The sequence below is a fragment of the Gouania willdenowi genome, chromosome 5, assembly GCF_900634775.1.
Source record: "Gouania willdenowi chromosome 5, fGouWil2.1, whole genome shotgun sequence".
In the NCBI taxonomy this organism is placed as follows: domain Eukaryota; kingdom Metazoa; phylum Chordata; class Actinopteri; order Blenniiformes; family Gobiesocidae; genus Gouania; species Gouania willdenowi.
This window is the reverse complement of record NC_041048.1, coordinates 35,801,898-35,824,420: the sequence shown is the minus strand read 5'-3', so window position 1 is coordinate 35,824,420 and position 22,523 is coordinate 35,801,898. Positions and strand designations below refer to the sequence as shown.

The 22,523-nt window shown below is 37.6% G+C and overlaps 1 protein-coding gene across 1 annotated transcript in view; it reads left to right on the top strand.

Moving 5' to 3' along the window:
• Positions 1 to 22,523, top strand: part of suclg2 (succinate-CoA ligase GDP-forming subunit beta) — a 179,348-nt gene that overhangs the window by 63,616 nt on the left and 93,209 nt on the right. Inside the window, exons 4-7 of the mRNA XM_028447646.1 lie at positions 1,617 to 1,707; positions 7,898 to 8,050; positions 11,711 to 11,800; positions 14,765 to 14,861. Coding sequence (XP_028303447.1) covers positions 1,617 to 1,707; positions 7,898 to 8,050; positions 11,711 to 11,800; positions 14,765 to 14,861 — 431 coding nt within the window. The remainder of the gene's footprint in view (positions 1 to 1,616; positions 1,708 to 7,897; positions 8,051 to 11,710; positions 11,801 to 14,764; positions 14,862 to 22,523) is intronic.

Here is a 22,523-nt window from a genome sequence, read left to right as displayed (position 1 = left end):
AAGCAACATTCGGCCTCCGGTTTAGTGAGTTAAAAGCAAGGCCGAATGGTAGTGTGTGACGCAATGACGCAATCAAACAACGTGCAGTGATTTATACCACACCAGGTCTCGCTGCATAGGCTGGTATAGCAGTAGCACGGAGTGCTAACAGCTGATGTGTGTAAACAATGGGTCCGTGGCTCCAAGCAGCGACTCCCAACACGATCTGCAGCAGAAAAAAGTAGTGCAGTTTGGGCGTCCAGTAGTGCAGTTTGTATTTACATATATGGAAATAAAGTACAATATATATTCTATATTAAACAACAGTGTTGTTTTAGCTGTTGGATAGTTGGAGAGGGAGGAGCTTACATTCTAGGAGGCGTGTTAGGTGACATCACCTGCCAACCTGGGCAAAATCCAACTCTCCCGTTTAAAGCTGATTTTTTTTAACATAATGTGGAATAACAAGGGAGGGAGGAAACAGATCTTTTTCCAACTTTGGCCCTCTGAATGAGGCTAAAGGGTTGTTTATCACTGTAGAAAAACCATTCTAAAGTGATTTTTTTCATCATACCTCCACTTTAATGCACTTTAGTTTGTTTGTTTTTTGGAATGCATGTTTTGTTTTTTTTGAAGGGCTAATATTAATGAAAAACTTTGTTGTACTTTTTTTGTAAAACAAAGGCTACTAGAATGTTTGAAAAATGTCAGAATATTCAATAAACATTTACTTTCAAAAAAAAAGTCAAAATTTTTTCTAGGCTATTTATGCACTATTAAAAAAAAATGTGAAAAACTTAACCATATTCGGTATTCAGTATTATTCGGTGTTCAGCCATGCGTTTATATTTTATCCAGCTTTGGCTTCGGCCACAAATTTTAATTTCGGTGCATCCCTAATAATGATTGCTTTTCTATAATGAAGGGAAACATTTGCATTTAGTTTGGTCCTGCAAGACAAGGAGGGGAAACGTATATCACAGTAGAGGCCACAAAAAATGTGTTTTTCTGATCCGAGGGCCACAAAGTCAACAATTATGTCAGCATTTAGAATAATGAAAAATCTGAGCATTAATACAGGAAACATACAACAAGGGTTTTTTTTATATTTTTGGAATAATTTCTTTTGTCATTTTGTGTGTTTGTCTGTTATTTTGTAGGTTTTTTACGTCAAGTTGCATATTTTTTATGTGTTTTTGTTGTCATTTTTGAGTATTTTTGTTACTTTTTTGTTTTTTTTCATGTTGTAAATGTATTTGTGTTTTAAGAGTCATGTGTATATGTGTATTCAGTTATTTTGTGTATATTTTGAGTCATTTTGTGTATTTTTCTGTCATTTTGTGCATTTTTTGAGTCATTTTGAGTGCATTTACTTTGGGGGCTTCACAAAATTAGGCAGAGGGCAATGAGAATGAATGAGATTGTTATAAACACTGTCTATACCACAGTATGGATCCTCTTTTATATGGCCAGTTTCAGTATTTTTAACTTTTTGCTGATTTTGGTTGCTTTTACTATATATATGACATTAATATTTATTCCTATTTTCATTCACTGTCCTTTTTTGTTATTCAATGTATTTTCAGTGCATAATAAAATGTAAATACAAGCTTTTTCTGACCTTTATATTTCAATAGCCCTGTTGTAGTTGGGGAGCTGGCCAAACAGATGTTGGGCTTCAACCTGACGACCAAACAGACGCCTAAAGATGGAGTGAAAGTTAATACGGTAAGTTTCTGTACACACTTACAGAAAAAGCTTGATGTGCTTTGCATTTTTTTGTCTAACCTGTAAATTCAGACACTTTGAGTCCCGTCATGCAACTGTCTGTAAAGCTGCCAGGTGCAACATATGCCATCCTCCTTTGTGTTCACTGTTGTTTCAGTGTTGTGGCTTGTTACATACATTAAAGCGGGACCACTGTGAATTTAAAGTGTTTGGTAAACAACAGTTTCTATGTGCTACTAACAAGCAGGAATATCATGTTCTCTGCTGGTATGCAGCATGCCCCTTCCTCAGAAAACACATTCTGAGGTGTTGATGATGTCTTCTCAGTGTCTAAGTTCGGCTTTTTATTCATCTTCTTCATCCTTCTTGTCCACCATTGTCTTTCCCTGCATCCTCATTGTTACAGCTATCTGTCAGTTTATAGGAAATAATGATTAAAAAATAAATAAAAATCTTCCAGGCAGGAAGGCATATCAATCGGACTTTGACAATCAGAAGACATGACCTCCAGGATGATTCTAAAGGCAAGAACATTGCCTGTAGTGTATAAAAACCCCCAAAAATACCCTTTTAAAAGACAGGAAGCACCAAGTACAGTAGCAGTGTAGTTAGAACCTGGTGTGTCAATAGATGGCCAGAAATTAGCTGTCAACCTGTCAGAGCAGCTCACATCTACCCTCAACACGTCCTGATTCCTACATCGAAGAGCAAGGAAGAACAGAGCAGAAAGGGCAGCACCTCTGCATCCATATAGATTCACTGTCTTGGCACCGACCAAGGAAGAAATCAAGAAGATAATAAAAGAATAGTTGGACTGGTAGACAGTGCTGCACTTGTTCAAACCACTATTACATTCAGAAAACACAAATTCCATTTACCAGTATCTGTTTACCCTCCAATCTTTTAAAACCAAATCAAAATAACCAATAAACAGTGGTTATTTTATTTTACTGACCTAAAACCAAAACAGGAATACAGAAATATCAAAAACCAGCCATGCAGTGTTTTTTTGTTTTAAAATAAATTTTCTGTTTGTGTGATATTTGGATATTTATGGGAAATTATGGATGAGAGCTTCATGTTTTAAGCTCATCACACAGAGGGAACCCACAGACAGGGAGGACTTTTACTCTGCTGCGTTTGATAAATTTTGCATGTTATCCACCTCACACTGATGGGAAAGAGGTACAATTTGTGTCGATGACGTTTCGTTAAAGAGTTATTGATGCTGGAAATCTGAACCTGTGAATATCATGCCAACATCACTGAAGAACAATAGATTCATTACACCACCTCTGGTTCCTTTAATCACATATCATGTTTTGATTTATTTATGTATTAATAACGTTTAAATTCACCAGGGGCCTCATGTACAAAACCTCAAAAACGTGCGTACGTCAAAATCCACGGCAAAATTCTGATGATCAGAAACTGGAGTGAGCGTGGAAATGTGAGGTCTTTCACGTCAACTCCTGAGGTGGTGTTATGAGGCACATAACCAAAATAATGTAATACATTCACACATGAACTTCTGAGCTGCTGTTGACCTGTATCATTTACACGTTTTTAGTAAGTTTTATCTGTCTAATCTGAATCAGCCACATGTTGTTCGTTACCTGTCAGAGCACTGTGCACTGGGATTTCCTACTGGTGGTACCAGCTGTCCTCTGAGTAACAGACACGTTTGAACACTTTGTTAACGCTTTCAGCCCAGCCGTCATTAGCAGCCTCTAGGGATGGGCGATATGGACTAAAAAAAATATCCCAATAATTCCTGGTATTTATCACGATAACGATAAACATCACGATAAATAAAAAAAACTATAAATAAATAAAACAATTCCCAACTTACAGTGTAAACAGGTTCCTTATGAACACATACATTTGAATACATCAACACATTAAAAATCAGTGCATGCGGATCACTATTAGTGTTATTGCGTGTAATTCATTTATTTCCTCACTTAAAATGAAATTATTTTCTAAAAAAAGAAAAGCACAAATAACTCCATCTGTGTTTTTACTGTTGCTGAATCTTGTTTCATTCATCTTATGAGTTACATAAAGTTATGGTTAATAAATAACTCTCTGATTTTCTATAATTAAACCAGATCAAGCTGATGATTTAATCACTTAATATATTTAGGTGTAATAATCTCTATGAGTTACATTAGTCTAATGGGACCAGCTTTGTCTTGTGAACACGTGAAATATAATTAAAAAATATTGCATTTCACAAGTTTGGACGGATGAATAGTGACATCAGTATTTATGCTAACATTTATTTCACACAACATGTGACATGTTTAGCTTTTATCCTTCCATACAAGTAATAAATCTGACCATAAACAAATCGATGACTCTCTGTGGCTTTATGACAGTAACACGTGTTCTTTTTATTTGGCCTATTCCTTATAAGGAGTGGTTAGCATTAGCTCTTAGCCCAGTCTGTGTGTCGGTGTGTTAGCTTAGCATAGTTAGCTTTAGTTGAGTTTCCAGTTCATAATCGTTGCTCCAGGATCATCTCTGTCCCCGTGTTCGTGGAACTTTGGGTGGATCTGACGGAGGAACTTGGATTAATTCACTTTGTTGGATGGTTATCTGGTTTTAACCAAGTAGTGGTCTATGCTGTATCGTTTATATACTGTATTATTATTATTCTTACCGGTGAGATTATTTTTGACGATAAATCATAAACGATAAAATATCGCACATTCCTAGCAGCCTCACACACAAGCACACACTCCAACAGACTGTTCACCACGACCGACCAGCGCGTGACGTGTGTGCCTGAGGGGGTTCAGGCGGAGGCGGGTGGCAGGTGGCGACGGAGTTGGTGTTTGACGTATCTGTAAACAGACTTCACTTATACAGTATATCGCTTTAGTACCAAAGCGATTTACACATTTATCTGTTACACATTCACTGCCTGTTTGATGATCAGATGAAGGACAGAGACAAACATTCAGTCTGATGTGCGTAATCAGAATGTCATATTTTTCGATTATTATTATTATTAGTAGTTGTATTAGTATAGCATTTTCCGTCTCTTCCTTAATCTGCTTCCCACCCCTTAACACACCCACAGTCAAGCATTCAGCGAACTGTGGGTGCGTTGATCCAGTCCTACACATAGATTTAAAAATCTGAATTTTTATGAACGTACGCCTGTCTCTGGATTGAGACGTACGCTTTTTTCACACCATTTTTCACGCAAGCCTTTGTGCATGAGGCGCCAGTTCATCAGTAATGTGATGTGTAATTGTGCTCCTTTTCTTTGTCATGGAGTAAGAGTCCTCCCCCGTGTTTGGGTCCACCCTATATGGTGAGCTTAAAACATGAAGCTCTGTCATAGTTTCCCCGTAAATACCCAAATATCACCCAAACAGAGGATTTCATTTTAAAACAGAAAAACGCTGCTTGTCTGGTTTTTGATTTTTCTGTATTTCTTTTTTGGTTTTAAGTCAGTAAAACAAAACAACCACACTGTTAATTTGTTATTTTGGTTTTAAAACAGAATAACCAAAGAACAAATGGTACATGGATTATTAAAGCTGATATCTGGAGTTTCTGAGAAATCTGTTTATGTATGATTCTTTTGAAATGCAAAAAAATACCTAACTAGTCTTTTACTATAGTCTACTGCTGGTGGTCATTCATATACGTCAATGTATATAAGTCCCGCCTTCGTCCTATACAAATAGAAAATCGTGCCGCGATCGCCCAGCCAATAGGCTTCGACTTCCTGTAGCGGAGACTGTCAAAGTGACTGCGCAAGTGTAAATTGCACGGAAACAAGACCACGCGTCACAACAGCAAACAGGTATCATATGATTTTGCCTTTTACCTCAGAAATCGCCAGAAGAATAACGATGACCTATAGACCTATATCATTGCAACCCAGTGCGACCTTGTTATGTTACGCGATGTGTGCACACAACTGTAGAGGCATGGCTTCTGGTAGAGGCAGGATCGAGGAAGTGGAGCTGTTTAGGGAGGGACATCGAGACATGCGCTTTTGAATTTTCTCCCTCTCTTTTCATCCTCCAGATATCAGCTTTAAACAGCCCCGCACTGAACTAGGTTTGGATTTTTGATTTATTTATTATGTCAAACATTAAAAAACAATATAAAGCAATGTTTGAGAAGGGGCAGAAGAAAGCTTATCGCTTATCTAGTCCTGCCCCTACTTCCAAGCTATTTCACAAAGAACACCTACCCATAAGATTCTAGTCTTTGTACAGATCTAATAAGATGTGGTTATAAAAAATAAAAATAAAAACATGTATATATGTTGTTACAAGTTTTAAGTTTAATATTAAGCTGTTCCAAAGGGATACCCCACAAACTGAGATTTTACATGCTGTTCAAAGTTGTCCGGAAGATTAAAATTGGAATACATTTTTTGGCAGTGTTCTATATTTAGTTCTGCACATAATTTGAGATGTTTTAAACTTAATCAAATCCATAAACTTAAGTCCTTTAGACTTAGAAAAAGCAGGTTTAGTATGATCCAGGTATCCTGCATCATTTATGATCCTTATTATTCTTTTTTTGAAAATACATAACTTTTGTAGGTTACTTTTGTATGTGTTTCTCCAGACTTTAACACAATAAGACCGATGTGATAGAATTATTTCCATTAAGTGTTCTCCCATATATCCCACGAGTTCTGTTTGATACAGTTTAAATATCCTTTCTGTCTTCTCACCATTGCGCTCCACAACATATTTCCTCTGAGTTGTTTGCCATAGATTCAAACAATCTATGGATTCCTGCTCATTCACCTTTGTGTATGGATTATTTAAAAATATTCTGTACCTTTGAAGATATTTTTCTATTCTTAAAGGCGGTCACATTTTTCTGCTCCTGCTTTCCTCCCCTATCTGCCCTTGCTGCTTGTTTTCGCTGCTGTCTTTTGAAGCTAATGGGAGATTCTCTCTGTATTCATCCAAAAACCAAAACTATGGAATTGGTCAGCTGGTCACTTAATGCATTTGACCAAATTTTCTTAATAAGAAGACCTGGCCGAGGCGAGCCTGCGTGTCCGTTTGCAGCTGGATACACGATGGAAGGTTGTGTGCTTGGCTTTACTCTCCAGTGAGGATGTCCTGGATATTTACATGATTGGAATCATGTTAGCAGGGATGCTGCTAATTGGAGCTGGTGGCTTTCTGATCTATCGTAAAATCCGTATTATGTTGGCAGCTGTTTTGGGAAGATTGCCAGTCATCTCTGAAGGATAGGGCAGGGCACTGAACTCTCAGAATATCATGATGACCAAACTCAGAAGTAAGCAAGGGGCTAATTTGGAACGTTTGCATGGAATCAAATCGATCTTGGAAAGGATGGAGAGGATGTCTCGGCCAATTGCTGTTTGATCCCACACTATTGGATTTTACTGTGACCAGGACTTTCAAGGCTACTGAAAAGAATGCTAGCCTGAAACAAAAACAGCTCATTATCAACAATTGGCCTCCAACATTACGCCAGCTCAAGGATGTTTCAATTTCACCAGGGATGTTTACAGATCTGACACGCCGTCCTCCTCCTTTCTCGTCTTCTGAATCATAACACCTGACTGTATCAGAGGAGAGCAAAGTTTTATTGTGTCTACGCCTTCTCTGGCCCTCCACCCTCTCCCCCTCTCTGCCCAGCCCTCGTCCCCAATACCCCTCCCCAGATTCACCACCCTCTCCATCCTGCCCACGTGCTATGGTTTTCGTGACTGTGTGTTTTTCCTGACTGTGTTTTTTGTATGCAAAGAGGTTTTTTCCTGGTCTTGTACTTTACTCCCCTTTAGGGAACTCAGTTCAAAATCAGCTTTTTCCCCTCATCTCTCCTATTGTTTGTTGTATTTCACATTTTTAATCTAAATTTAGGGTGTCTCCAATGCCCTTGGCGACCCACAGGTCTTGCGTTTTTGTCTCCCCTGTTATTTGTGACTGTTTGTCTATGTCTTCTTTAGATGGTTTGACTCTGAAATGTTTGTACTGCACTTTGTGGTTTTTACCTGTGAAAAGCCCTATAATATATAATAAAGTTTACTTACTTACTTATTAGTCATTGCCATTGGTAGCGTTCTATTTCTAGTTTAATGTGAAGAATACATTCCAAGAAGAATAGCTTAAAGTGGAACTGGTTTGGTATCTCAACCTTCCCTCCATTTCTCCTGACGTCTCATGTCTAGGTGATGGTTGCCGAAGCTTTAGACATTAGCCGCGAGACCTACTTTGCAATCCTCATGGACCGAGCCTATAATGGTCCTGTCATGGTTGGAAGCCCCCAGGGCGGCATGGACATTGAGGAGGTGGCTGCCAGCACCCCAGAACTCATCTTTAAGGTAAGTGATTGCTGTGCTCTCCACTGTCTAATGCAGAGCAAGGACACGGATGAAACAGAAAAAAGAAAAATGATCTTGTTGTGTTGAGATAAATGTTTTGATATTTAATTTTTTTTATATTTAGTTGGGTACACTGAACTTCTTTATTAAATTCAAACCTGTCCGACTTAAAGCTTCTTCTGAAGGTAACGTTTTTCAAACTGTGCCTGTATGTCATTAAAAAGTTGTTCTTTAAGGTAGAAATTTCCACTCACAAGACTGGAATCCATCACAAACAACTGGTTTGTTGACAAATGGTCATGTCACTTGAACTGTATTGCGAGTGCGATCACCATCCTTCTCTGGCCCTCCACCCTCATGAAAACATGTTTTTATGTCATTCTTCCCATCATTTCTTGTGTTTTTTTATCAGACAAGGTAGACAGGGATTCGTTTGATGGCATTTTGGTTTTGTGTATTTTAGACTATTCCCCGTGATATGACGTCACTCTAAAAGACACAATATTTCGTCTGTAATTGTCTGCTTCCGTTGTTTTACCAATTTTCAATCCACGGAAATACCAGTAATCTCTGAACTTGGTACTAATTCAGGGACATACTTAAGACTAACTTAGAAAGCCTTTGCAAAGAGGTGTACTTTACAAAGTTACGAGCTTGCTAAAATGTGTTTGATTAATTTGTTGGATACAATATTGAAACAGTGCAGACACCAGGCCTCTCTTTTGTTTTTCTTGTTTGTTTTACATAATCCATCTTTTTAGTAATCATCAGTTACTGATCATAGCAGATCAGTTTTAAGGCAGGTATGTGGAATAAACTGCTGCTGACAGGAAGTGACATTAACAATAAAATAAATAATTTGTGTTTGCAGTCATGATTACACACCATCTACTATTATGTGTGTGTGTAATGGAAGCTTCCACACAGGAAGGTATTTGGTAAAGAACTGTATAGTTATTCTGCCTGCTCATTGCACAAAGATGCACTCTTTATTTGATTAGTTATGGTTTTAGCTGGGTAGACATTTTAATGGATTAAGCACTGATTTTGTTTAACATTGAAGTCATTACTTCAATATTAAATAAAATATTAACCAAAAAAGCTTTTCTCCAGCCTGGTATTATTGGTGCTGCATCTGATTTGACACATTTATTTTTTGCAACACTTGGCAAACTACCTAATAGCTGTGATTGTAAACTCATCTATCAGATTGGTTAAACAAAATCAATACAATACAATGGCTTGTAAAGGAAAAAAAAAGCCAAAATATTGTTAGAATTATTATTATCAAAACAAGACTTTTAAACCCCCAACGGCATATGAATTAAAACTACTCACGATTTTTATTTTTATTTAATAAAAGAGAGATCATCCCCAAAAATATAAAAAATCATGTACTGTAATTTCTTGACTATAAGCCCCTACTTTTTTCTCACGCTTTCAACCCTGCGGCTTAAACAATGACGCGGCTAAATTGTGGATTTTTCTCGGTTTTATAAATTTCATGCTGCCAAAAAATTGAGCTCTGTCACCAGGTGGAACAAAAAAATTGTTAACAATAAATCATTCTTGCTCGCACTGAATTATTCTTATCACTCATTTTGTCATGACGCACACCTCGTCATAGCAACGACGTGGAGAGCGAGCGAGTGCCCACTGCAGCAGCAGCAGTGTGGATGAAGTAAAAGTCAGCCAGTTTGTAATAGAAGAATAAACAGCATGAAGTTGTTAAATCACTGTATTAGGTTTGTTCAGGATTGATCGCTGTTCTGGACTCTGAGGCTGATTGAGACGCTTCCGTGAGGAGGACGGACAGACGGAGCGGAGATCAGAACAACCTGGATACAGGCTGTGTCCAGGTTGTTCTGATCTCCGCTCTGTCTACAGTAAAAGTCAGACAGTTTGTAACAGTAGCATAACAGCATGAAGTTGTCAAATCACCAAGTTGGATTTGTTCAGAAGCGATCGCGTCCGTATTCTGACTCAGAGTCCGACTCGCTGTGATTGCTCCTCGGTAGCAGACGAAGCTGTGTATCAGTCTAGTTCCAGTAAAAAGTGACCATAAAAAGCTGTAAATGGACTGATATGTAGATGTGGGGCAGTGAGGAGGAAACTTCATGTAGTAAAGAAAACTTATCAGTTGAAACACGGACATTTCCGTGAAACCTAACTTGAGAAGAGCAGCCCTCCTACCTGACCGTTCTGATTGGCCGAGTTGTCTGAAGGGCACCCTCATCAGCCATTAGAGTGTGGCCTATGTTAGGTTGTGGCATTTGTGTGGATTTTTCTTAGAAAATTGTTAAATTATTGTAATGCGGCCAATAAAACAGTGCGCTTTATAGCCCGGAAATTACGGTAAATTTGACCTTACGATAGGAATTCTTGTTTTTTTTTACTATTGTATTGCTAAAACATTGAGGGGCGGATTCACTAAGATCTGAAATAAAGGGTGGTAAACCAGTTGCGTCCCTAAATCCTTTGGTGACAAAGTTTCCTGAATTCACTAAATTGCAGCAATGATTAGCGCAGGTGCAGAAGTGGTGGAGACTGCCCTATTTATTTAAATAAACACACCAGAGTTTGACGGTCAAAACATCACTGAAGCAGTGCGTCCATAGCGCACACAGCATCCTGTCTCCACCACAGCGTTATACTAGAAAGGTTAACTGGAGCCCTTTTTTCCATTTTCGCTGTGTTTTGTGTCAACATTTACTGCAGCGGATCTTCGCGTGTGTGTGTTTGCTTCAGCTTGTTCGTCGTACTATTTTCCGGCGCTAAAACAGTCACCGCAAACAGTTCCAGATTTGATGAATTGCATTGCACCCACTGCATTAATTTTTTGCATGTCCTGCTCCCATTTTTTTTGCCTACTATACATATGTATTAGAGGGAAACACGCTAAATGGATTAAGGGCGCATTGCGACGTGCAGCAGGCATGCACTCATGATTTCCTGGGGTTTGTACGGCTTATTACGCGTGAAGTGATGTTTGCGCACATTTTAATACCCCTTAACCTTTAGTGATTCCACCCCTGATTGGATTAAAGCATAATCAAATGCTTTTAAAACAACTAAAAGTCATGGTTGAAAGTTGATATTAAATAGGAATCAGAATGTTTATTATAAATTCTATTCAAACTCGTACCATTTAAGTGAAAGATCATACTGTACAATACATACAAGAATATCTTCTTGCAAAATCAGGATAAAATGTAATAAAAGTATAAGCACAAGGAAGTAACTGCTCCCTATTTACACATTTAAAAATACAACATTAAATTTCAAAACAAAAATGTTAAATTTTTCAGCTTCCGTTAGGTTAATTCATAAAATTATCCATTCAACTCCAGAGGAGTTTGTGCCTCACCAGTCCTCCACCTCACCTTGCATCACTGTAACAAATAACATTCATAGACAAAAGAAGCACTTTTACCACGTATGAAAGGAGTATTGAGGTCATAATGTGATTACTAATTAGTCTAGGGTTTTCTGTTTAAGCTTTACCTCCCTAGAGAACAATAAAAGTCCTTGCTTTTGCTGTTTGCCCATGTCAACATCCTTTGTTGTCATGCTAGAGTCGTGCATCTCTTGTTTCTCTGGCTCATGTCCTCTTTTTCCCCATCTTCCTCTTTTTCTTCCTCTTTATTTGAAATCTTACAGGAAACCATAGACATAATTGAAGGCTTGCAAGAAGAGCAGGCGCTCCGCATGGCTTCTAATTTGGGTTTCAAAGGCTCTCTGCAGAGACAGGTAATGGGCTCCCCGAAGCCATCAAATGCTAAGAAGAAGCAGGTTGGTTTACCACATTCACAGACAGACAGACGGACACACACACAGACCACCTCATGCTCGTCCACAAACAAACCCTGGCTCACCTATTACTTTTCCGCAGGCAACATGTGAAGTGCCATTACTCTCCACGGTTCTTGCCAGGTGTCACAATGTCATATTTGGCAGTGAAACATAGTTCAGTGCCAAACTGAGGGTGCTGAGATCACAAATGAAAGCATCATTTGACTGAACATGCTGCAGATTGATGGATTTGAGGAGAGTGAATCAAAAAGGATCATGCTATGCTTTGTTTTCTGAAACAAATTCAGGCTGCATTTGCATTAAAGAAGATCATGGAAATTAAGGTTACAAATGTGTGCTCGACTCATAGAATTTAAACCCAAGGTACATGTGACTGACCACGACAAAACCAGGAACAAGTCGTTACAGATTCTGTAATTGGGATTTCTAAGCTTTCCAATGGTGTCATACACATGGAAATCAATTTATAATAATAATAATAGTTAAGTAAATAAAATATGATAATAGTTAATCAAATAATAGAATTTGAGGAAGATTTGGCCGTTTGAACGATGGCGCCCAAAATAATTTAATTCTCAAGAATTGGTTGCTTTCACGTGATGTCACATTGCTGCATCATGAGAGCGCAAAATTCTGATGGAGGGCAGGAAGTGAAGTAGTTTGAGAATCAAAATGCTCATGTTTTGTGTCGTTTACAGCTGCATTTTAACCGAGAAAAGGAAAAGAGATTTTATAGAGTACCAAAGATTGTCGTTGAAATGTAAAAGGCTCACAGAGCAACGCCATAAACAGTGGATTTTAAACCCACGTCTGCGGTCTGGAGGAGCAGAGTCTGCTGATGTTCGTGTCTGTAGCGACCACTTGGTCAGAGGTATGTTAGTGAGCTAACTTTGTTTTTGTGGCTGTGTTTATATAGCATTAGTTTGTCGTTAATAGCTCATATACTAAGTAATGATTATTAAGTTACTGATAATCTAATATGGACTTCATGGACTTATGGGACTTTTCAGGCTGCCCTGCCCCCTGCTCCTTCTTTTTTTCACCCCTGCACACTGTGCACGGTAAAAGCTGAACATCCAAATGCTCTGTCACTTCATGTCATAAAGCACTATTCAGTAGTAGTATATATGTATGTGAAAAACAAACCTCTACCATCCCTGACTGTCTGGCTAACGTCTTTAAGATGTTTTGCACTTTTGTTTACATACAAGAACAAACTCTCACCCTGGCGAAGACCAAACGATAATCATCATAAGCCGTTTGGTACTGAGGTTGTGGACCCACCCGCTCACAAGAAAGTTATATGCCTCCATACTTTTATAGGTTTTCATCTGCTGTTTGGTGTAGTAGGACGTCTGAAGGACCAGATAGTTTGTGATATCAACAGCCTTGATGGTCGGAAAACTCACTCGTCTTCATGAGATACGGGTCACGCCCAACATAGTTGTTAATTAATTGTTTGTATTTTTGTCTTGAAACTGGATCTAAATTGGTGCAATGCGGATTCTCTGCAACCGTTTCCTCCATAGGCGTATTCTCCAGTTTTACTTCCTGCCCTCCATCTCCCCTTTGCGTGTCATCATAATCACGTGACTGAAACCTAGCTATTGTCCCTTACCTGAGGTCAGACTTAGGACATGAGTTCCAGTAATGAGCTTTTATCTCCAGACTAAATTCTCAGTGTTTAAACAAGAAATTGAAATAACGCAAATGAATCATTTCTCCCTCACTGCATAATTTAAAAAAGAAAGGTGACCAAAGGAGAAATTATTGGATATGTGGGGACAGCAATTTTAGATTTATGCATGTGACATTTGTCTATTTAAAAAGGCCTTTATATTAACCTCTATCTAAATTCCGATTTTATTTATTTGTCATTCACCCATAATGTGGAAGCCGCGCTACTAAGAGTAATTTGGATGTGGTGCATTGATCACCTTTTGAGTCTTTCCCATGCACTGGAATAGAATACGTCTTCATTGATCTCCAGAAGGGAAATTCACTTTTGCAGCAACATATTAACACAAGAGCAGATAGAAACAAAAATACATATTTACATAGATAACTGTGCAAAGAGTTGTAGGTCAGACATAAAAAAGACAAAAAAAATAACACCCCAAAAACAAAACAGAAACAATCAACAATAATTAATTAAATAAATAAATCCATCCATCCATTCATTTTCTGACCTGCGTTGTCCTATTTCAGGGTTGCGGGGTAAATTAATTAATTATATAATTAAAAAAAAAACACAATGTGCAAATTACACTCGAACGAATTTGGTTACTCATTCATCTTACAATCTGTAAAAAAACAAACAACCCCCCACCCCCACCCTTAAAAACTAGAATAGAGCAATTGAAGTATGATTTAATTAACAGTTTTTTTTTGCCTGCTCAAAGATTTATAAAATATTTTAAATGTTCCATTGATATATTATCAGATTATCAAATAAAAAAGTGACATTTTTTGGCCATTTTGACATTTTCTGCCTAATTTATTTTTTTGTCAGATTTTTTTGTATCAATTAAATATGTTTTTATATAATGTATATTTATTTATTTATAATTATTGATTTAAATATGTTCCATATATTTTACAATTCAATTATTTTATAATATGAATACATGCGTTAGCCATGACGTCATATATTTACTCCTGATCATTTGTGTAACATGTTTATGTATTGCCTAGTTTTTGTTCTGTTACTGCACTTTTTACTGTCAGTACGTTACACCCTCCCTTTCATAGTTAAGCATTGATACAAAGCGAGCGGCGAGTGATGGTGAAGGTGATTTGCGATGCTTCATGTAGCCTGTGTGGGAGGTTGAGTGGCATTGGTGGGGCCGACTGCTCAGAACTGAACCATCAGGTAATCACTGGCCTCTGTGGACCTTACAGGCTGCAGATCAGATTAAGAGGCTCTATGATCTCTTCCTGAAAGTCGACGCCACTCAAGTAGAAATCAATCCTCTTGGGGAGACTCCCGAAGGACAAGGTAACGTGCATCACAGAGGGTATTTGTTTGTTTGTGTGTGTGTGTGTGTGTTCTCATGTATACATATCCAAAAGGTTATTGAATCATTGTGTGTTTTGTGCCAATGTGCTTTTAAGTATGAAAATACCCTAAACCAGACATGGTCAACTGGCGGCCCGGGAGCTACATACGGCACTCGGTTTAATTTTATGCCTCAACGTAAACTAACAAAACGACTAAAACAATTAATTAGATTACAGAAATATACACAAAAAAACACAGACATATTTATAAAATACACAAAATTACTGAATAATATACAAAAGAATAGAAGACAATACACAGAAATAAAACCAAATTATATAAAAATAGCAACAGAAATACACACAATTAACCAAAAGTGGCACAAGGCAACTGAAAATGCACAAAAAAATGACAGAGAAATTGACAAAATTATGACAAAAATACATTAAATGACTCAAAAAATGTAAAAAATACCTAAACATTTCACAAATGGACTACATAAATACACAGAATTAGCACAAAAGTATATAAAATAGCAACAGAAATACACACAATTAACCAAAAGTACAACAAGAGAACTGGAAATACACAAAAAATGACAGAGAAATTGACAAAATGATGACAAAAATACACTGAATGACTCAAAAAAAAAACAAAAAAAAAACCTGAAAACAGAAATACACAAATGTAACCAGAAGTTGCACAAGGTAACTAAAAATGCAATAAAAAACATTGAATTAAAAAAAAGTTAAAAAACAACAAAATAAGCCCAAACGCTTTGTTTTATCCTGCATCAATGCTCAGATTTGCCCTAAACAATTACTCAACAAGAGATACTGTACACACTGTTATTAGGGTATGAACGTGTACAGTAATTGCAACCCACTGAGATCAGCCACTTTCTCGCTTGACTTCGTTGAGATGAAACTCTAAATTGCAGCTGGAAGCATTGCTTTGTGTTTTCTCAGCATGTTGATGTTTGCTGATGTTTCCTATTTGATTAAAAACCAACTGAAGGCTTGTAGTCCGTCATTAAAGTGCAATGGAGTATTATGAACAGCAGCTGCGATTTGTCATTCACTTGGTGGTTCATCAACACTCAGAGATGAGATTAGATTATCTAACTGAGACGCGGGCAACTGGCCACCTGGGGGTCCCTTTGTCTTATTTTTTTGTGTCCCCCAAAATGAACACACACAATTTCTACAAAAAGACACAATATTACAGAAGAACAGACAAAATGACAACAAAAAAGACACGTTACAACAAAAACACACACACAAAAAAAGAAATAAAAGACTTATCTCACCCAAAACAACAACTAAAATATTACAATGACTAGAATTGTAAAATTATGTTTTAATATTTCAACGTTAAAATGTTAAATATATATAATGTTAAAATATTAAAACAGTAATTCATGGTAAAATACGACATATAGTTAATGTAAAAATATTAAAACAATATTTAATTTTTAATTATATTTTTGTTTTAATAAAACAAAACACTAAAAAAAGTAATTTCAATTCAACTTTATTTATATTGCGCTAATTACATCAATAGTCATCTCGTATTGTTCATCACAAAATTCCACATAAACATGCATCAGCTTGTGGGGAGAAAAAATTTCCAAAAAGCACAGTAAATGAGAGCCAGATATATAAAATGACAAAAACATTTCACAAAAACACTAATAATAGGTGCATAACAACAGAAAACACAGAACATTAATAAAAGTATACAAAAGGAAAATATACCCAATAACAAAAACATGTAAAAAACCTTTGTTCTTGATAATGTGACCCTCAGATCAGACGGTCATATTTTTGTTGCCCCCCACTGTGATAAAAGTTGCTAATCTCTGATCTAACTACATTTTTTTCTATTGTTGTTTTCCTTGTCAAATACCAACAAGATATACTGATAAATGTGTCATTTTCTTATTTTTATGTTTTTATGTGCTTTTAAACTATCTTTCTGAAATACTTCCACTCACAGCATCAGAATTTCTCATTCATTTGAGACATATTTGATGCTCACTAACCACTCATGGATGATTAATGAAAACCCTATACATCATTTACCAAACAGTTTGAACTAAGGACTCAAACATTACTAATATCATTACACGAATTAAAATAACAATAAAGTGTTAATCTCACATGTATTCATCTACAGTACTTGAAATTAATAGACTAATTTATACATAATAAAACTATGAGGGGAAAATTACGTTAACATTTCAGCGAAGGCTTCAGACCTTCAAGCCCAGTGAGTGTTATTGACGACATAAAAAGGAGATAATCACAAATTAAACGATTAAGAAATGATCATTTGTAATGAAGTATCTGTTGTTAAGCCTCACTGGATACAGGTTGAGTCCACTGAAACTAGCTGACAGTTTGAAGACTCTGAATTAATTAATGATGTAGACATGTAATAACTAGTGTCCCTATTGTCAATCAACAAGAGTTTATTTCAAGTGTGAGGCACGATTTGTCACTGACTGCAGGGCTGTGACAGTTTGGAGAAAAAGCATTACTAATGTGTGATTAATGGAGCTGTAAATTAGCAGTTAGCCTTTCCAATCATACAGCATTCTCTCAGTTGTAGCACTTTTAAAAAACAATACGATGAAAGCTCCGTCCCTAATCCCCTTGCAACAGAATTTTGTTTTTCTTTTTTTCGGAAAATGTTCACGTGTCAAGTGCATTTCGTTCTTTCCCCTTAATCCATAAAGACACAGCTCGTGACTTGGGAATTGTTGTCTAAGTGCATTAAAATGCAAATCATTCAGTGAAATCCTACAGTGCTGTTGCCTTTCCCTTAGGAAAACCTACATCAGTAATGAGCTCAATATATAACTCCAGCTTCATGCCTGTGCTTGCATTTGAAATATTGTGCACCAATGATTGGAATGTAAAAGAAAATGTGTTTGTTTGCTCCTTTGGTAGGGCATTTTTTTATCTACCCTACAACCTTAACTTTAGCTTCTTAATGATATGAATGATATGATGAAATCTAAGATATTTCCACATTTAGATTCAGGGTTTTCACATTTAAATGAATTGTAACAGAAGCTTAAATAGAACCTTTTTAATACAGGTGTTTTAAATGTTAACTGTAGCTTGTGTTTTTTAAAGGAATTGTTTGAAAAGAGTCAACATAAATTGATGGTATGGTACGATAATTAAGAGGTTATGCTAATTAAGTTCTGGCTCATCTGTGAATTATACATATATTCCATATATACTATGCTATATCCAATAATATATCCATGTGTTTAGTGCTATATTTATACCTCAAATACCGAGTTGGTAGGTGATTCTGAGTAGTCCCACTAATTACTGATCGCCATCATTTAAACTTTTCAAGTTCCTCCTGTTCTCTGATTACTAGACCTTAATTTCTTCAGGCATGCCAAGTAATGTAATCCAAACTGTACAATATATTTTCCCTTGCTTGTGTCGCTATGCCTGAGGTATTTTGTTGTGTTAAATTTTCATTTATGTACACTCCCATTCCCCTTAACCTATTTAGTCTTTCTCAGCAGTTCAGTTTTTACTTTCCTATTGACAAACCTAATTATAATGGCTTGTTTTGCGAATGTTATCCTTTTGCGGCAGGGGATGACAGGCAGATATACTCTCACTGTCTATCTCAATGTGCTTAGACTCAAAAACCAGTGGGACCTGTTGGTCCAAGCTGTTTAGGTCTTCTGGGGTCTATCATCCCATTCTCCTGCTGCTGCAGTTACTCTAGCATGAGTGCGGTGTTTCATGTTTAAGCTACTCACATCATCCATTCTTGTGTACTGTTCCAGTTCAACATGTGTTTCTAGTATTTTCATTGTCTATTTTTTTTTCCACAATTATTATTTTAAGCTCGTAAACTTCCTCCACTAATTGACTAAATACAGTTTGTTGGTTTACCTCTTTCTTCTGACACAAGTTACACAAAAGTTTTTCTTCAACGACTCACACTGGGCCTTCCTAGGAAGTACGATGAATATTTGTAATCTACCGCAGATTATTTATGATCAACCAGGGACTCCTGCGTCCTTGCCTCAGGCCTACCCACTTCCAGTTGCTGTGGTCTACCATGGGCCTGATGTTGGTGGATTGCCTCGGTCTTGCTCGCTGCCAGTGGTATGCCTCGGGTCTTGCCCGGAGCCTGGGTGATGTCCTGGAGGTGAATGGCTTCTTCCTGGGCCTGGTGGTAGATGGCTGAAGCCTTAACCCTTGGCCTGGTGGTAGATGGCTGAAGCCGTTAGGCCTTGGTCTGGTGGTAGCTGGCTTAAGCCTTGACCTGGTGGTAGATGGCTGAAGCCATTAGGCCTTAGTCTGGTGGTAGATGGTTGAAGCCTTGACCTGGTGGTAGCTGGCTGAAGCCTTGACCTGGTGGTAGATGGCTGAAGCCTTAAGCCTGGATCTGGTGGTAGCTGGCTGAAGTTTTGACCTGGTGGTGGATGGCTGAAGACTTGACCTGGTGTTAGATGGTTGAAGCCTTGACCTTGTGGTAGATGGCTGAAACCTTGACCTGGTGGTAGATGGTTGAAGCCTTGACCTGGTGGTAGCTGGCTGAAGCCTTGACCTGGTGGTAGATGGCTGAAGCCTTAAGCCTGGATCTGGTGGTAGCTGGCTGAAGTTTTGACCTGGTGGTGGATGGCTGAAGACTTGACCTGGTGTTAGATGGTTGAAGCCTTGACCTGGTGGTAGATGGCTGAAGACTTGACCTGGTGGTAGATGGTTGAAGCATTGACCTGGTGGTGGATGGCTGAAGACTTGACCTGGTGTTAGATGGTTGAAGCCTTGACCTGGTGGTGGATGGCTGAAGCCTTGACCTGGTGGTGGATGGCTGAAGACTTGACCTGGTAGTGGATGGTTGAAGTCTTGACCTGGTGGTGGATGGTTAAAGTCCTGACCTGGTGGTAGATGGCTGAAGCCCTGACGTGGTGGTAGATGGCTGAAGCCTTGGTCTGGTCTGGTGGTGGATGGCTCCTGTTGCCCATTGTTGCTACTCATAACACTTAAAAATGGTGCAGACTGAATGGAGTGCAATAACAGATAAAATCCTAGACTGATCAACAAACACACTGCGCTGCAATAAACAGTGTGAAAGATGAGATGCAAGGACATTTACTCACTTAATACACACACAAGCAAGACTTTAGGAAAACAGACCCACGGGCCGAGAAGACGAGGTAGAAACGCTAGGCCTTCTAAAGCCCAGCTGAAATATTACTCAAATCACTCAAATTACAGTTAACAGATGTACAACATGAGCAGTTAGGGTTAAGGGACATGCTCAACACCCCACCGTAATGACCCAGGTTGGATTCAAACCAGCGACCCTCTAATTACAAGCATGCTTCCTTGTACCTTTTTTGTATTACAACAAAAATCAACAGAAACCTTACTTCCAACAAGGCCAAACTATGAACTTAAACACAACCTGTAATACTGAGATAACAGGACGAATAGAGACCTGAGTTATTATATAATGAAGACTATTCCTGCACCTCTAAGAGATTATAAAGGCAAAACTGAGTCTATAGATGAAAATGTACTGGACAAAAAAAAAAAAAAACATGGGGAGTAACACAAACTTCAAATAAGAAATAATATAAATAAATGAAGAGAGGTGTGAACAATAATAAACTGAAATGAACCCGAGACAAACAGTGCCAATAAAGCCGTTTTTGTTAAAATTCTCTAAAGCTTTCAAGTATTCTTTATGAAACATTCAGGAGACACTTTTTCTTATATATTTTTGATATTAAGAATGAAAACTTCCTCTCTTGTGGTTGATTTAGAGTAAGAGACTAAAGTTTCTTTTCCTCGTAGCAAGAAGATGCAGTCACTCTGATTGAATGCGGCTTTGTAGACAGACTTCACATTAACATCAACACATTCTTTGGTTCGATTTGTTCACACGTCGCTGGGGAGCAAAGCCATTTTCCAGCAGGCATTCAACAGAAGGAATAGGAAAATATCTCAAGGGTGAAAAATTTGTAATTTTTTCTTCTTTTCTTTTTTTTCACTCCCCGTTTGGTAATAGCTGAATTCATTTTGTAGATAGAATGCAATAATAAATGTGTCAAAACAAAAACAAAAGGAAATGTGTCGTGGGAAAGCTACTTTCACTGGAGAACACCGGAGTGTGTACACCCACTCCCAGTTCCCAGGAGGGTCTGCCAGCTGCGTAAAGTGCATCTTTATGTTTGCCTTTACTATTCCATCAGCATGCATATATCCTATTTCCATATGTTGCTGCGCTCCCTCGCTATGGCTTGGAAGTTTTTTTACTTTTATTAAAAGAACATGAGTTTCTTCACTTTTGCAAATAAGCAGGATTACCCATTATTGAACCTATTCTTTACTTTCTGTAAGTTAAAAGGTTTAGCATTGTTGATATTAGGCTTTTACAGCGTTACTAGATCTCTTATTTAGAAGCTTATCACAATATTTCTACTCATGGATGGTTCCCAGTCTGTCAGTTTTAAACATAAACATGTAAATAAACATAAAGTAAATAAACTAGACGAGAGAGTTGATCCCGACTAAGCGTTCTGCCAGTATTTGACAAACCTTAAAACTGCTGGATTATTTTTTTTTAACATAAAAACACACTATAGGCCTAATATATAAATGAGACAGAGATAATTCATTCAGGAAAAAAATATGTTAAATGTTGAAATTGCAGCTTGAAATCTCCACTGTAAGCAGTCTCTTATTGACTTTTTTTGGGCATTGCATTGTGGGACGTGGAGTCCCATAGACGGATGCACAAAAACTGTTTTTACTTCATTCTTACCGTGGTTTCTTCTGTATTCCCCCAAAACTCTGTCACTTTGGCAGATTTTGGGTTTTGGGTTTCTACACAGACTAAACGTTCCTGCAAAACAAAGGTGTATCCTTATTTTGGGGTTTACACAGAAAGATACAAATCTGGCCGAAATTGAATGTCTCACGGAGTAAGGTGAAATCACGGTGAATACTGGGACGAAACTAGAGCAAAAATGATGTCAAGTAAATCATTGTCGTCCTCGTCTGGCAAAGAAATACAAGAAATCACGGTAAGAATGAAGTAAAAACACTTGTATTCATCCGTATATGGAGCTCTGATGCAATGTTAAAGCTTTTTTGACTAATCAACAAACCTGAGTGTTTACGACAGACTTTCAGTGGCAATTTCAACCTACTTTGGTTTGTGAATAAATTATCTTTGATTTATTGATCTTTACCTATTAAAAAGTTATCGTCTCCAGCTGTTTTAAGTAATGTGTCTACCAAATTATGTTTAATTGTTGTCGCCGTGGCGTATGTTTTAAAGAAGGAAATTGATGGCCTGATGAGATGTGTTACATCTCATAGAGACGTGATGAAGGGAGGCAAGCCAGTGTGGTTGTAATGCTGGTTATGGTAAAATGAGCAACAACTACAGTATTAACAATAGGCATGTAATCATCAAATCAAGTCCAAGAGCAGGTGGCGTAGTCTAATGAGTCTGGTTTTCTTCATTATGCCAATGGACAGGTGTCGTTGCCTCATTTTCCTTGTAAACACAACCTCCAAAGTCCCACAATCTTGATTTAATCAAACATCTGTTATATCTGCTGGGCAAGCAAGTCTGATTCCTGATGACTCTTGTTGCTTG